This window comes from Mycteria americana, chromosome 9, assembly GCF_035582795.1.
Source record: "Mycteria americana isolate JAX WOST 10 ecotype Jacksonville Zoo and Gardens chromosome 9, USCA_MyAme_1.0, whole genome shotgun sequence".
Classification (NCBI taxonomy): domain Eukaryota; kingdom Metazoa; phylum Chordata; class Aves; order Ciconiiformes; family Ciconiidae; genus Mycteria; species Mycteria americana.
In genome coordinates this window covers 19014153-19030279 of record NC_134373.1, presented here as the reverse complement: position 1 = coordinate 19030279, position 16127 = coordinate 19014153, and the positions used below count along the sequence as shown (strand labels likewise).

Sequence of the window (16127 nt, the reverse complement as noted above, 5' to 3'; positions counted from 1 at the left end):
GTATCTGTTATTTTCTTACATTGTAACACAGTACCTTTCTGTTTTTAAACAAAGATTACTCACCCGAGGTATGGTTCCCCTTACCCATGGCCTCTTAACCGCATTTTGTCGTATCAGAAGCAATGGGAGGTAAGGCGAAAGATGAAAGCCATTGGATGGGCTGGCAAGACACTTGAACAGGTCAGTATGGAAAGTGAAGCTTTATTTCTTTACCCTGGTTTTATTTTTTCTTTCTTTTTTTTTTTTTTTTTTAAAGGCTGTGGAGAGTAATACTTTCTTGAAACAGATGTAATAAAAAATATATTCTGTACTTAAAACATTATCTGGAGTCAGGTATTTGCCTTCAGCAGCAATAAATCTTAAATTGTGTGCAACCCGGTGGGGTGGGAGGAAGAATGCCTTACCGTGAGCGTACATCTCGGGTGATGTTAGTTTAGGCCGTAGTCCTGAAAGTAGGTTGTAAGTTCCAGCCCCCACTTCCTGTATGGCATTAATAGGGACGCCTTGCAGGATTGTGGCTTCCCTTGTCAGAGGTCTTAAAAACAAACAAAAAAAAACCAACCAAAAAAGGCAGTTTTGAGGTATAAGTTAGTATCTTTAATTAAGCTAAGTTATAAATGTTATGGGAAGCACTTAATCAGAATTGCTTTACATCAAATGTTAGACTGAGTAACACTTAGCTACCTCCCTACTGTGTGGGTTTGACTGACTTTAACAGCTTTTGATGTTCCAACATTGTATGTTCCTTGTTCCCACTGTCAGTGCAAATACAGTAAGGAGGTTATTTTTGCAATGTTGGTATTTCCTGACAATATGGATCTTTTATCTCTTGTGTGGTTTGATAGGTGCTTGAAGACGTAGATCAGTGTTGTCAGGCTCTCTCCCAGAGATTAGGAACACAACCATATTTCTTCAATAAGCAGTAAGTTACTCTTTACTGAAATATTACATCCAGGAATACAAGATATAGATATACATCCACATATATATATGTATGGAAAACTCCTGTTTTATTTTAATGCTACATGATTAGTTGAGGAAATACAAGTGTGTGACTGGAATATAAACATGAAATTTCAGAAATAAGTAATTAAAGGTTGTAAAAGGAAAGTTTCTGTAAGTTTCTGTTGGTTTTTTTTTGTTATTTATGATTTAGTTTTACTCCTGCTTATCTTCTCTATGGATTCTACCACAACTTATGTAGGCTACACATGCAAACCTTTATACAGTTAGTTTCTTATTAAAAATGATACATTTAAAGCTTTACTTGTATTTCTTGGGTAACATTCTCTACTAGGTACAGGGGAGTGAGTGTACATCATGCCATCCTGACCAGGACAGCTTCTCTTGCCCTTCTTAACGCCAGCGGCAGCTCTGAATGAACTGAATTAGCGTAAGGGTGCCTGTGAGTTGTAAGAACTGGGGGAGAAGCTAGCCTTGTACCAACAAAGGATCAGTTGCAAAGTGAAAACTAAGATTCACATTCCCAGGAGAGAAAAAAGGAACAACCTGGCCTTCATGGGACGTCCTCTGCTTTCACTCCTTTCTTCCAATTGCAAAATGCCTCTTTTTTTTTTTTCTCCAATAATTCAGTTTTTTTGAAATGTTATGGATTTAAATAACATCACATTAGCTCCCTCTTGTCTTCTCTGCATAGACCAGACTAGAAATGCTCAGGTCTGGACTTCAGTTAACTACATTTGGACAGGGAGATGTCTTCAAAAGGCAGCATATGGTCTTGGTTACTTTTCTGCATGTGTCTTTGCCCGTTAATCTTTTCCAAGTTGAGACTAGGTTGGTAGTGTAAATTGAGTGGATACAGAAATATGCATTATAGAAGATGAGTTTGATTGGCATCTTCTCAAATCATTCTTAAAGATAGTATCTCCTAGATTTTCTTTCTGTATTTGTAAAGAATTGTAGCTTGGGGATTTTGTTTTTGTTGTTTGTTAACCAGGCTTTCTTGGTACAGTTTCAACCTTTAAGCTTTTTAGCTGTCTGAACTATTACTGAGAGAGAATGTGTTCTCAGTGCAGTATTTTTAAGTCTGTGACTTCTGGGAGTCTGTAAGAGGTAAATAAGAGAAGCAGCCTGTTGCTGACAGATTAAAGTTTGTTATACAAGGGCCCACATCTCCACTGGAGAGTTCTTAGTGATCCACAAGTAGAAAGGCAAAAAAATTATCAATTAGAAAACCCTCATGCTGCTTGCCTTTAACACTAGTAATGAACGACTCTTAAGTTATTAATATATTTGAAAAAAAATCTTTTTTGCACATGGGCTACTTATATACAAAGGTCCAAGATGACAATTCAGAAGGCTTGTACCTAAAATAAGGTAGGACTCCAAACATTCAATAGACCTCTGTTTCCCAAAATACCTGTTTTCCTCTGTGTAGTGCCCTTTCAAAAATGAGATGTTTCCAGCTGCTGTCACCCTGGAGCTCCTTTTCTTATTGGTTGAATAGTTTCTGGCTATTGAAAAAGACAAAAAGGGAATAGGGGTTTTATGCTTTTTTCCCCCCTCTTCTTTTTTTTTTTTTCTCTGTGAGATAATAGCTGGGGTTTTTTTTATATACATCTGCAGAGGAAAAAGAAAAACCCCCAAAAGACCTGATAAGCATTTGCCCTTGTTACAGAACTAAAAGGTGGAGCATGGTTTGATATTGGATCAGTAACTCTGCCCCTTTTAAGAAGTGTTATTTCCACATTTCCAAGCTACCAAAAGCAAAGAAAGATGCCATACTGAGAACTAGCAGTATGCTTATATGCTGTATACACAGTTTTCATGCATTTGGCAAGTTCAATGTTGTCTGTTTTCTTCCCAGTTCTTAGACTGCATGGCTATCCAAAAGTTATTCAGAACAGCAGGGTTTTTCTTGATCAGGACTTGCCTTCCAAAATACCTGTTCTTTTTTTCTGTTTGTTTTTACAGACCAACTGAATTAGATGCTCTGGTATTTGGACATCTGTTCACAATCCTTACTACTCAACTCACCACTGATGAACTCTCTGAAAAAGTGAAAAACTACAGTAATCTCACAGCCTTTTGTCGGCGAATAGAGCAGCAGTACTTTGAGGGTCATGATAAAGACAGCTCTGCAACTGTTGCAGCCCGATCTGCTAAGAGGTCCTTACTGAGATAAGCGTGTTGGGTGGTGGTTGGAGCGGATTGCGTTTCAGTTTTGGGTTTTGTTGTTCAATGAATTGATTTTGAGAATGGAAATGTGTGTTAGCTTTTTGAAGCTGCCAAATCATTCTGGAGCAAGAAAAAACTCTAAATGCAGTTTTGTGTTGTAGAATATACTGTGCACATTTAACCTGAAATGACTGTATGGGCACTTCCATTTTAATAGCCTGTATGCCACTTACTCTAAAGTGACCTTGAAAAAATATTGTATCTGTATAAAAAAATAAAATCCTTTAAAAAGTTTCTCTCTGATCTTTCTAAATGCCTTTCCTACTAAGTTTTATGTCTCTGTAGTTAACGAGTGGGATCCTCTTGGCAGGACACGCAGAAGACAGTTGTAGGGTAAACTAGTTAGAAGTATTAAGCTGGGAATGAAACGACTCATTAGAGATTGTAAGTTTGCCTGCCTCAGCCAGAAGTCATTCAGGAATGGAGTGACAAAAATGCCTCGGAGCTTTGCGGCACACAAGTGGTGTGATTTTATTCAGTCACTTCTTATTTTGTGTCAAAGTAGCTCCCAGCTGTCATTACTTCTTCTTATGTGTGTCCTGCCTCTGCTTTTATTTCTTGTTCACCTTTGGTTTTTGGATTTACATTTTTTTTCTTCCTATGATTTCCCAGTTTTAATCCTCAGCTTGTCTTGCTCTGTAAGAAATGAATTTGCTAGGTAAGTGTCTGTCTTACTGTTTCCACTTCCAGTATGTTAATGTTGCTTCTGAACTTTGACGTACTTGCTGGGGTTGTTCTCATAGCAAAAGGACTCGGTGAGACCCTGTGGCTGACATGCCTTGGTCCTTCTGCTTCTAAGTTATCCTATGGTACATGTAGGCACAATAATACAGTAGTAAACAAACAAATATCATTGTGGTGCTCCAAAAACAAACCCTGGCAATGTGGAACTTTGCAAGAGAGAGTTCCTGTGTGTATGCAAGGACTCAATCTGACTCATATTTCTTCAAACGGATTAAATGGCACCACTCTGTTCTGCTTTGTCAGCTGTACTTCACACTTTCCAAAAGTGCCAGCAACCCCAGGAATGTGCTGGTGGCAAAACCAATCCTCGTGCACTCGGGAAGTCCTGGGCACAGCTGGGAACCAGCTCAGGCTCTTTGGCTAGATGGAACTGTTGTGTTTTCTTACTGTGAAATACATTCTTTTGACTATACTCCTCAGTGTCAAAATACTTAATGGCTTGAACTGGTTGTGCAGTGGTCATGAGATTTTTGGCTGCCATTTCCTTCTCTCTTAAAAACTGAGTAGAAGGCAGCTGCGTACCTTGGACTGGCCAGGTCTCTCTTGACTCTGTGGCTCATGAACCACTACTGCTTACCCATTCCCTGCAGGGGACCGCTCTTGTCAGCTCGATGGGAAAATGGAGCTGAATTCTTACTGCCTGCTTTTTGATACAAGAATCCTACTGGAGTCAAACTGACCTAAGTATCAATGCATAAGGGGGCCTTGGCCTTTTATCAAATTACTCTTGCCAGGAGAGGAAAATTGCCCTTGTCCTGCATTTCAGTCTTAACATTTCACACATGTATGTTGAATACCTTTTCAAACTGAAACCCATCAACTTGTGACTGCTTAGTGTCAATTTCTGCTATCAAAGCGGTCAGTAGCTGAGAACCCAGATATTTCTTTCAAACCTCCTTTCTGCATTAATGCAACTTCTGGAAAAACTGGAAAAGAATTTGTTGTGGGGTTTTTCTTAGTTTGGAGAGAATATTATGATATACACTACTTTGAGAGAAAAACACTCTCTAATAGTCTCTAAAGCTAGCAGTGCCACGGTGATGGGGAAATCCTGTGTGAAAACTGAAGTATCTTAATCCAGAGCAGTTAAACTTGCCTTTTACCTCCTGCTATTTACAGAGCACCATTCATGAGTAAAGATTTTAACCTAGCTTCTGTGGTTTTGGCAGTTCTTCTGCTACCAGTAGAAGTGAACTACAGGAGTAATTTACTTAATGGCTTTCCAAACCCACCTATGCACAGGCATTAACTTATATGCAGTCTGACAAAGGGCAAATGGGCATCTATTCCTCCTCTTTCAAGGCTGCACTGGCCATTAGCCAATTGTAACCAAATTTTAGCAATTGCTTTGAAGCAGCATTGAATTAAAGCACGTTTTTATATTTTGGCAAGGTTTCCGTGAGGCAGAGCAAGCACTGGTAATACAACACTTGGAATGCTGAACAGATAGTTACTGCAAATTTTGTATGGTAACATATAGCAAGCTTTATAACTTCAGAGGACAAAAAAAAAACCCCACACTGAAGTAGCCATATGCATTAACCCTCTTTGAATGTCTCATCTAGAAAATAAACTCTGTGGAAGTGGTTTGGCAAAAGATACCGATCTGTTACAAACAAAGTTTGTGTAAATCCACCTGAGCTACTCAGACTGCACTTAAGGATATGGAGACAGGCAAATTACATGGAGTTTTCAATATTGAAGTGAGAGGACAAGCAGAGACTGAGCTCTGGAAGCTAAACTGACAGTTTCTGAAGGTTTAACCACCCCTCATTCCTTGTGTATGACTTTGATAACTTAATTAGTAAAACAAAATTTAAATGGGAAAAAGCATTCTTTACTTCCTTGACTGAAGAGTGTACTTTCTGTATGGCATGTTTTCCCCAGGGCTGGTTTGTAGTTCAGGCTGCACCTCGTTCTAGGCGATATTTAAACTTAAAACTACAAGGGAAATCTTGGCTTTGCTACCAGTGTTGAAAGCAACTATTAAAATCCTAGACAAAGGACATACTTTGTGCTTCATAAATACAAGAAACCATTATGCTTTTTTTAAATGACATTGCTAGCATGACTAGTGCTACAGAGCAGAGGGAGCTGAGCGCTGAGGACCAAAGCTTGTAAGCCATGCTTTAACTCTGGGAAGCTGCAATCCTGTAAAGGACACTGATGCTAATTGTTCCTGAAATGCTGTGCACAGTTCAAGAAAAAGAATGAAAAGTTGAAACAAGACCAGCAATAAAACCAGTTAAGGGTGGAAAAAACCAAAAACCCAACCCCAAACCAATAACCTTTCTAGCCAAGGGAGTTGAGCAAGTCAACCAACATGCCTTATCCAAGGCCAAGGAAAGCGGGCTTTCTATTAGGCTGAGTGGCCCTCTAGTAGACAAGGCTGTGCAAGTGCAGTCTGTGAGAATTTTACTCTTGGGCTGTGTGTTTTTCTCAATCTCCCACGACTGAAGTACAACTGCTGCACCAGAGGCAGGAATCGGGCTAGGAAGGCCTATGGTGTGTCTCATGGAGCAGGACAGCGTGGATGATGATTTTCTTTCCTAGCTTTTCGAGCTCAAAAATCCCAAGCTCCCAGAGGCTATTTTGGGTGAAGAAAGCAGACAGCTGGAACTTCTTAAGTTTCCCAAAATTAAGACAAAAACTAGATTTCTAACAGAAAGAATGTCAGGAGCAGCTGCACCATGGCTTAACATATATCCTCTGAATATGCCCCACCGGGAACTGCGGGAGTCACTCAACCAAAACAGTACACAAAGTCATAAAAGCACTCATAACTACAAGTGAATAGACATTACTGAGTCTGAACAACGTATGAATCACTTGCCTATCGTGGTTTGCTTCTTGCAGTCTTTTTGTTCCTCAAATTAATAGCTTCATATGGAGATACTCAAGTTGAGCTCAGTGCTAGTTGGAAAGTGGCAGATGCTTTCCGTGCCTGATGGAGCTAAAACAATTGGGAAAGTCCTGGTGAAAACAGAACTGCGCCTCCATTCCTGAGATGCTTCTTTGGGATTGTGGAAGGGACTAATCTTGCTCAGCACAGACCCCGCTCAGCACAGTTACCTGCTCGCGTCCTTGCTGGGTTCTGGAGTCTGCTCCTATCAGAAACGCGCAGTGCCAATTCCAGATGTTGTGAAGGTCTCGTCTGCCTGACCAGAAGAGCATCGTATGCAGAGCTAAACTGTGGAGCCCGCGTACCCTGCACCGCTGCATGTACAGCACAGAAAATGGAGCAACCTTCCTGCTCCACCACAGGCTGTGGCAAAACAGCTTGTAATTCAAGTGGCCAGGATTTCAGCCACAGGCTAATTTGTAGTATTGGATCATTGTTTCCAGCTGACGGCCCTTCCTGAGCCCCTGGTTTTCCTGTTCCTCTCTGAAGAAAGCTCTCCTTGGCTGGGGAGTCTCTCATGCTACATTTTATGATGTTGTGATGAGATTTCAAGACATTATGTGAAGGAGCTTCGGTGGTAGCAGCTTTTGCTAGGATCTGTCATCTTCACATATCAATTAGTAAAAGTTGGAGTACTGAGTGGTGTTAATGAGATATTAATCTGCTATTTTCTGCCTTTTATTTTATTTCCTCTCCTCCTGCCCAAGGAAAGAAAAATAACCTGGCAATCTCCTGCTTCTCAAATGTACTTAAAGCTCAGTGTTGTGGAAAAAAAGAGCCTAGCACAGCCCTGCACATGGGGAATGCTGCTGAGATGCACTTAATGATGCCTCTTAGGATCAGCTGTGCTGCTAGAAAACGCTTCATTTCCTGTGGCTTGCTTTCTTTACAAGCAGAGTGCAGCTCCAATGGCTCTCACAACAATTAGCACCCACTTGTTCTGCAGGTTTGAAGTTTTTTGCATTAGTCAGGTTGAGAAATTCATGGTATTAATCATGACTGAAGTTGTTATTTATCACCTGCTGGGTGAGAAATAATAATTTTGGCACTACTGGGGCAGCAGGCCAGAAGTACCAAATTAAGTAAAACATCTAAACACTAGCAAGGATCATTTCTCTGATTAATGAATTGTTACAAAGAAAAAGTGCTACTCGTTATCTGATCTTAGGATAAAAGTAGGAGTTGGAAGTAGAAAGCATTGGCAAAGTCAGGCTATACCCTGATGAAGTTTGAAACTTTCCTGGCTGATCTCTCTCCTGTCTCATTCACTAACTGCTAACATGCACTCATCTGCGTCACAGTTTGCAACACTTGGCTCACACCCCCAACGCCAACTTTGTAAAAAAGCAGCATTTGGCAGGGACCTCAAGGTCCCTTGTGTAATCGCCTCCAAGGAAACGTTGAAATGACTTTAACATTCTAGGGCCTGTCTAGGCTGGAAGGTTTTGCTATAGGAACAATTACCAGCCTCGCAAAAAACCATTGTGTGAAGGCAGTAATAAGGGTGCAGGAAACAAAAATCAGCGACATCAATAGAATTAAGTTTATACCCAGGTACCTGTAGCCATACTGGAGCCATTCGTCACCTATGGGATTAAAAGAGCCCACAAATTCCAGCCACCTGGTCAGAAGTATTTCACATGTAAATACAAAAAGCGTTGGCCTACACAGAAGTGGTTACGTTGAAATGAAGTCTGTGTGTGCTGTTACAACCCTAAGCCACCAAGTTCACCGTGACATACTGCGTCCTCTCCCTGCAAGACCGTTGTGGGGAGCTGAGGAGCTGACTGCGTAGCAATGCCCACAGAAACACCATTTTCTGGATTCATAAATGAGATGTAAAAACTGACTGTTAGCTTTGAGTATGGTCAAAGAACTCAGCCGGGGAGAGAAGTGCCACCACTGAAAGCAAGCAGAAACTTTGCGTGCAGTTTTGTTTGCTTGTTGAGGCTTACAAGAAAAAAAAAATAGAGCTTGAGAGACCCTTTCTGGCTCCAATTAATTCATTTGCTGGAAGGAAGGCACAGGCTTTTTCCATAGAGAGCATCAAGCATTCCCATCTATTGCTGCAGACTTCAAGTTCAGTACTAGTTGAGGTGAAGAACTTCCCACTGTTTACACAGACAAACTGCCCCTGCTGGCATCTGTGGCAGCCAGAGTAACTCCTGTCTACCAAGCCAGCGTGCCCAGAGGCTGACTTGACATAGTGAGCTGACATGAGAGGTCAACATGAACTCATGCCTCTCCTGTTTGGCTTAATGTTGATGGTAACCCAGTTTGTCAATAAAGACATTTTTGTAAGCAAGCTTTATGTCACATAAATGCTCTCTCATCTAGATTTTTTCTTTTTACCTATAAGTTTATTCTGCATTTAAGAAGAAAATTAGAGATCTTGAGGATGTAGGGTATGATGGTCACCTTCCCTACAAGCACTGCTCAAATCAGCAGTCTTCCAGGGTTTGTGACCTCAGTTCAGTGACAAAGATTTGAAACAAGAATTAAAAGGATGGTCGTTCATAGAAAATAAAAGCAGCAGCAAAGGGCTTGTTGCAAACAGAAGACCATCTTCCTAGGCTAAGCAGGCAGCCATCAGAGGGTATCTGAATGAACCTTGTTGCAGGCGCTGTGGAGAGGAACCAGTGCAGCTTAGCCATGACAAATTCTGTGGAGCTGGAAAGAAGACCAGCCATCACCCAGCTGGTCTGGTCAAACTATGGCATGACCCAGTCCCCAGAGCATCTTCCTCTTCCAAGTTTGTCTTCTCTCAGCATGAATTTACACTTTCTACCACTTCGTCCTGCCAAAGATTTGTCAGCAGCAAGTCCACCTCCCTAGTCATACATCTCAGGTTGTCTCTGTCATCCTCTAATGGCTGATGACATCGCTTCTCTCTATACTTTTAGCTACAAAGTACAATTTTGGCCAGATTTTCTTGACTTTGAAGCTATCTGTTGCTGGTCACACCATTCTCTCACTGCTGAGATCAACAGTTTTGTCACTGATGCACGGGATCATTGCTTGAGATTATCTTGTGAAAATTATCCTTCATCTCTCAGATGTTATCAGTTGGACTGTTAGATTAAAAGCTGCCCACTTTCTTTTCTTGTCAAGAAAATAAAAACTTCCCTTTAGGTCCACTGCTGTTTCTAGCTTGATTCCTGTAAATTCCTCTCTAAAATTCCTTTGCAGTTTTTGTCGGCTCCTTCCCTCAGAAGTGCGTAGCATCTTGATCTATGATGCCTCCTAGCCAAGAAGTATATAGCTGAGATTACTGACTATCTCCATGATCTCTTTCATTTGCAGCTTTAAGTCTGTGTTGTGGCATGTTTAAGGAACCAGTCGATGAAGATCAGTAGTTTGGGGGCATTATGGGAAGGGTACTTTTTTATCTACTTAAATAAACTTCTCTCCAGCATATTTTGTTGTAGGTTATAATGTTTTGTAAGAGGCAGGTAGGTTTCTGCACGTGTGTGTAAAGGTCACAGACCTGACTGCGACGTGTGTATTACATGCAAGCGTGAGTGCAAAAGTCTTGCTGTTACGCCAAAGCACACTTGTAGCAAAGCCTGAAAACACTGCTGTGGAAAACGCTGCCCATCATCGGATGGAAATGCTTTTGACGCGCAGAGGACAGCTCCCGCAGACCTGTTTCTACGGAGGCGCTTTCATTTGGTTCAGTGCATCTTCCCGGGGCCCGTCCTGCTGCCCCTTCTCCCTGACATCCTTTCGTGATCCCCCTGCCTTTGCTGCCCCTTCAGGGTCTTCCTGCACTGGGAAGAGGAAGGGGCTCACCTTTAGGAAAGGTTTTCACACCTGTGGACTGCATTCCTCCCTCTAGTTTGAAAGAGATTCCTTGTGCCAGTAAAATCACCTTCGCGCAAATAGAGAAACCAGCGTGCTTTCCAGGATTTGTTTAGGCAGAGAGAAGCATCCTGCAAGCCTACCACCTTCTGCTCTGTGTATCTATAGCGAGTCCAAATGCTACTGCCACAGGAAACACATTGTATTTCCATTAACTATGATGCCTAAAATCTGCTCTTCTAACTCACTAATCACAAACAATTCCAATAACGAGGTAATTAACAAGGTGTTAAATTTTTTTTGAAGTTTGACAGAATTCAACATTGGAAAAAGGGAAAGTAAGATTAAAACTCATTTGGATAATGCAGTGCTCTCAAATTTCTTTGGCATTTTTGTATTACAGTAATAAAAAATTATCAATGTAGTCATAAACTGTGATTTACTGAGAAGTAGGCTGAGAAAAGCTTGGAAGGGCAAGGAGCAGATTCCTCACTCCTGAGGCGGTTAGAAGTGCAAAATGCTTAAATGAGGCTTCCAAAAGAGGAAAAACTGGTAGCAATAAGAGAATGGAGTTCTCTTTCAATCCTTAAATCAGCTCAGTGAGTTTCTCAGTATATTGTCCTCCCCACTGCAGTGAATTGGAGCCATCTCTTGCACTGAAGCCAACAGAAGTTGTTTGATGCATCCCATTTGAAACATCACCAATCTGCAATCAAACGAGTGATTTCTAGCCAAAGATTACGAAATACTTGGCAAACGAAGCCAAGTGGATGAGTCAGACAGAAAAACCTGCCTGACAGAAGAGTAAGTCAAGCCACAGCAGTTGCAAGTAATTTGTCCCAAATGTGAGCAGGGCAAAATCTAGAGCAGGAGGCTGGAGGCTGGTTTCCCAGCTCCACACTCCAACCACCGCACTGCATTCTTTGCTGCTTTTTTAACCACAGCAGCCTCTGAAAATCACCCTTCAAAGGCATTTCTTGGTAGTAATAAATGAACCATCAAAACCTAAACAAAGAACCCAGCAGTTGAGGTGATGCAACTTAACGAATCGAAATGACTAAGATTGCCGTGTCCTTTGCTTATTTCCAAAAGAATAAAGCCCAGGTCATTTATAAAGCCTTCCCCCTTCCCCTCTCTTTTACAGCCCCTTGGGAATCACCCAGGAGACAGCACCACTTTCCTCTGCTTCCCCATCTTTAAAATATATTCATTCCAGTTTTCAAATTGCTATTTTGTAGTGCTAAATCTCTACCCACACTAATTTCTCCAGGTCAGAATCTGACCCTGATTTGAACAAAATCTGGAGTCAAATATTCACACCAGAATGCTTTTGCCTTGCTGCATGTCAGATGCCATCTCCCTGCAAATGTTTCACACACCTTGGAGTGCAGCTTGTGGAACTGATGAGGTGAAGAGCACTGCAGAGCAGCTCTGTGCTGGTAATCACAGGACTGAAGAAACACATACATCATCTGCCACATAGGTTGGCATTTCAAGTAAAAAACCTTCACAATGTGTAAGATGTTGGACAAATGATGGCCATATGCATGTTTGTCTCTGCGCAGATGTCTTTGCATTCTCAGCTAGGGAAAAGCTGAGGTAGGCTTTTTTTGCCGACAGTTTAATATTAGTGACACAGTTTATGTCCTCTGCAAAAACAATAATGGAGGATAAGGTGACATAAATTATTTGCAAATCGTTTGACATATGCAGGGCATTGTCCTTGCAATAATCACCATCAGTCTGTCAGTTTAAGATATGAACCGTGCCACTGCCATTTTATATCATTGTGTTAAGCTTTCACATGTTGTAATTTTACAGATTTGTTCTTTGGAGAACACTGCAACACAAATCAAATTGTATTATGTTTAGTCATACGCTGTGCTGTGCGGAGCACCTCCCTGCAATTAGGGGCGGGGGGAGATGAGGAACAAACAAACAGCCCTAGATAAGAGGAAGCTCCTCAAAAGTTAGGATATTTCCTAGATACTATTACTCAACTTTTGTGGTCATTATTCAAGGCAAGAGGAATTATTTAAATTCATGCTAACATCAGTTGCTGGCTGCAGGAACAAAGTGAGCACTGGAAAGCACCATACTGACAGATCAATTTAAAACACCCTTGTCTGTTTTGTTTCTCCATAACAGTTAGGCACAACATTTGATTCTTATGAATAATGTGTTTTTTTCTAAAGTAAATATACTGATTTCTTTTCAGCTCACAAAAGATCCCTTCAAGACCCGGTAGGTGCCTGTAGTATTAAGTCTGCTTTTCATAGACGTGCAGAATGGTTCTGGAATAGCAATGAAGTCAGCATTGTCTCTTTTATTCCAGGCAAATTAATTCCTGTGGTATAGTTTAAAAAAGACCTGAAGTCGACTGCTTGTTTTTAGTCTTCTTTTTTTTTTTAAATTTGAACTGCAGATTACTGTGGGAGTCATTCACAAGTGTATTCTAAGTGTGTATTCAGCGCCAGATACCTTATATTAACTGTTTGAGAAATGTATTAGTGTGTCTTAATTGGTAAAGGAGTCAGTAGGAAATACTATAATATACATTCTGGAGTACCACATTTCAGTCACTTTTTACTATATTTTGAATAGAGAAACATGATTTGTTTTCCCCTGGGAAAGTTCCCCACATTCAGTTGTCAGCAGAACAGAATCTTTCTGCTTCCAGTGAGCCCTTAAACTAGAAAGATTTATTGCACTTACACCCTTGAAAGAACATATCTTTTTCTTTGAAGGCAGCCATTATCACCATCCCATTTTATATCTTTTCTGATAAGTGCAGGCAGTAAAGCAGATAAACTCCTTGCATACCAATTAAAGACACATGCACACTAAGACACTGTATACTATCAGAGATGCTCAGAGTAATATTCTTCCTAGCACAGTAGATATATCTAAGGAGTTTGACTTTTATTATTCTCAGCTTTACACCTCTGACATTTCTAAAAACATGGAGGAAATTAATGAATTCTCACCCAAGACTCCATTGTCTAATCTTGCCCTAGTGCTCATGAATTATGGAAAATGACAGATCAGCCGATGACGTACAACAGGCTATTTTAAAACTACCCTTTTTAACAAAACCTGGGCCATGAAAGGCTCACCACTGAATTTCTTGCAGTCACCTGACAAAATATTGGTCTGATGTTAATTGATACCTGAAATAACTGCCTCGCTTCCTCACATCCAAGATGTTGTGATCGTTTTTATGCAGAAAATGTATGAAAGCCAGACCCCTGAACCTCAGGAAGCCTCTTGGAAGCCTCTTTTTTTCTTCTCAGGTAGGATGCCGAAGTGCAGTCCTAACTCTTGGCAACCTGCCTTGGATTCTTCTGTTTTGAGATCTCCACAGGCTAAACGAGGGCTCAGGAACATTTTAAGGTTCTTAAGCACAACCTCCTCCACCTACCTATGTAACTGCTTCTTCTTCTAGTGCCTTTTCCCAGGCAGAGAAAAAGCCTTTGCTCATCCTGAACAGCGAGACCAGGAGGATTCGTGTGAGAAGGCCCTCCCAGCTGAGGTCGTTGCAACGACCAGGCTGTAACGACCAAGAGCTGTATGAGCAGCTGCAAGCCCCAGGGTTGCTGTCTGACCCGCAACATTCGACCAGGCAGTAAGAGGCCAAACTGCCTATGAAGCCTTTGGCTAGGACACCTCCCACACCCTCTCTGTCCCAGTTAGCATGCAAATTCACTGGGTAGGAGCCACTCCATTGTGTTTCTTTCCAAGTAAACAGAAGCCCCCAAGCATTACCACAGGCAGACGATGTCAGCAACGCCAGCTTGCGTGGAGGAGCTGTTGGGACAGCCCTGCCCCGTCCAGCGAGGGGCTGCCCCGCTCCCCTCCTGCAGCCAGCACCGCTGCAAGCTCTGGGCTGCTCCCCAGCCACCACGCGCCCAAGGAACCCTACACGCTCAGCTCCTTTTTCCTTCTGCGCTCCAATTTAAAGTTAATTACCATATTCACTCACAACATTATTGTCGGGTGGAAAATTAGCTGTCTGCAGTATTATCTGTGAACTTATTTTTACCTCTCCAAGAATCTCACCGAGGGTTTTCCCTGAAGTACAACATCTGAGCACATCAATGACTTCCTTGTGCACAGTGGCTGAGATACCAGTTTTCTGTCAGGGTTCCGTTCAGATAAGAAACTATAGAAAGCAATACATCTCATTCAAAACATCTGAAAGAGCTGAAGACACAGAAAGCACTAATCAGTAATTAATACAAATAAAAGAAACAATCTTTCATGTAGGTGGTAATAATAACACTCTGGGGTTTGTTCTAATCCATCTTTTTGTCAAATGAAGCACCAGGGAATTTGCAACAATCAGAGTATTTTCAGAGTCTCTGCTTTGATTTGCAATATGGGGTTTAGTCCTGTGTTAACACAGGACTCAGAATAAACAATCAAAGGGAATGGTTTTAAAATTGATAAGCTAGGCTTTAATACGCAGAGGAATTCTGCTATACCTTTATACCCAGCTTACAGGTCAATTTTCCAAATTAAGAAGCCCTCTTTTCATTTTATATAGGAATTGCAAAAGCACGACGATATCCTGTTGCACAAATCCTGATAGCTCCCTTTCTTCCATATTAAACCACTGAGAGCAGCTGGAATAAGGGGCTTCTACCCTTCCTCTCCAGAGAAACAGCGTCTTCCAGAACATCAGACAATCCTGAAACCCTTTAAATAGCCCTGTATTCGTTATATTTAGTGACAATTACACAAGTGACTTCCTGACTGCAAATATGATTCATTACTCTGCAGCAGAAGTAATACCTCTAATAGACTATGCATTGAGTTGACCCAAAATAGCTGCTGAAGAATAGTTGTTCCTGAACTACTCCATGGATAGATTTTTTAAATGTTTATAACCATGTATAAGAAGAACAGATTATCCTGCCATGTAATTATTTAGCACTACCCCTAAATCTTTATGTAAACTAAATTTCAAATGTGGACAACAGTAAGCAATGTTTAATAAGGAGTTTTTAGGAACAATTTGTCTGGAACTTGCCGGGAGGTTATAAGCTCTATTTTAAATTAAACAATTTGCATTCAATGTTTAGTCACCCTTTAGCTCCACTATTACCATCACTCTTCAAGTTAAAAAAAAAAAAAAAAGAAGAAGAGAAAAAGAGAAATATGGAAGTAATTTTTTCTTCTCAGTAAAGGGAGTAGAAATCGAGTATTTCCAACCCTGCTAGACCTGAGGACGCAGCTCCAGCTCCCTCCCCGCTCTGGAACAACGCAGACAAGCGCGGAGGACTGCCCTACCCCGGGGCTGCAAGCCCGTCTGTAACAGGAGGGTGCTGCTCTGCTATTGATTTTGATGCCTACACAGTGCTGAGAATCAGAGTTTCACCACGTACACCAATTAGGAAGCCTGGAAATGATCTCAAAAGATTATCATGTGTCCGCTCCCCGACTGCAGAGCCCTACACCATGAGGACAGCCCTATTTCACT

General features: G+C 41.3%; 1 protein-coding gene across 4 annotated transcripts in view; it reads left to right on the top strand.

Moving 5' to 3' along the window:
- The window catches only part of MTX2 (metaxin 2), a 35926-nt gene extending 32492 nt beyond the window's left edge, over positions 1-3434 (top strand). For 3 of the 4 annotated variants that reach the window (XM_075511411.1, XM_075511413.1, XM_075511410.1), the window contains 3 exons: positions 55-180; positions 846-922; positions 2935-3434. In XM_075511411.1, the coding sequence (XP_075367526.1) occupies positions 55-180; positions 846-922; positions 2935-3145 (414 nt within the window). In that variant the 3' untranslated portion in view covers positions 3146-3434. The other variant, XM_075511412.1, reaches the window with a different exon arrangement.
- Positions 3435-16127: the final 12693 nt, after the last annotated feature.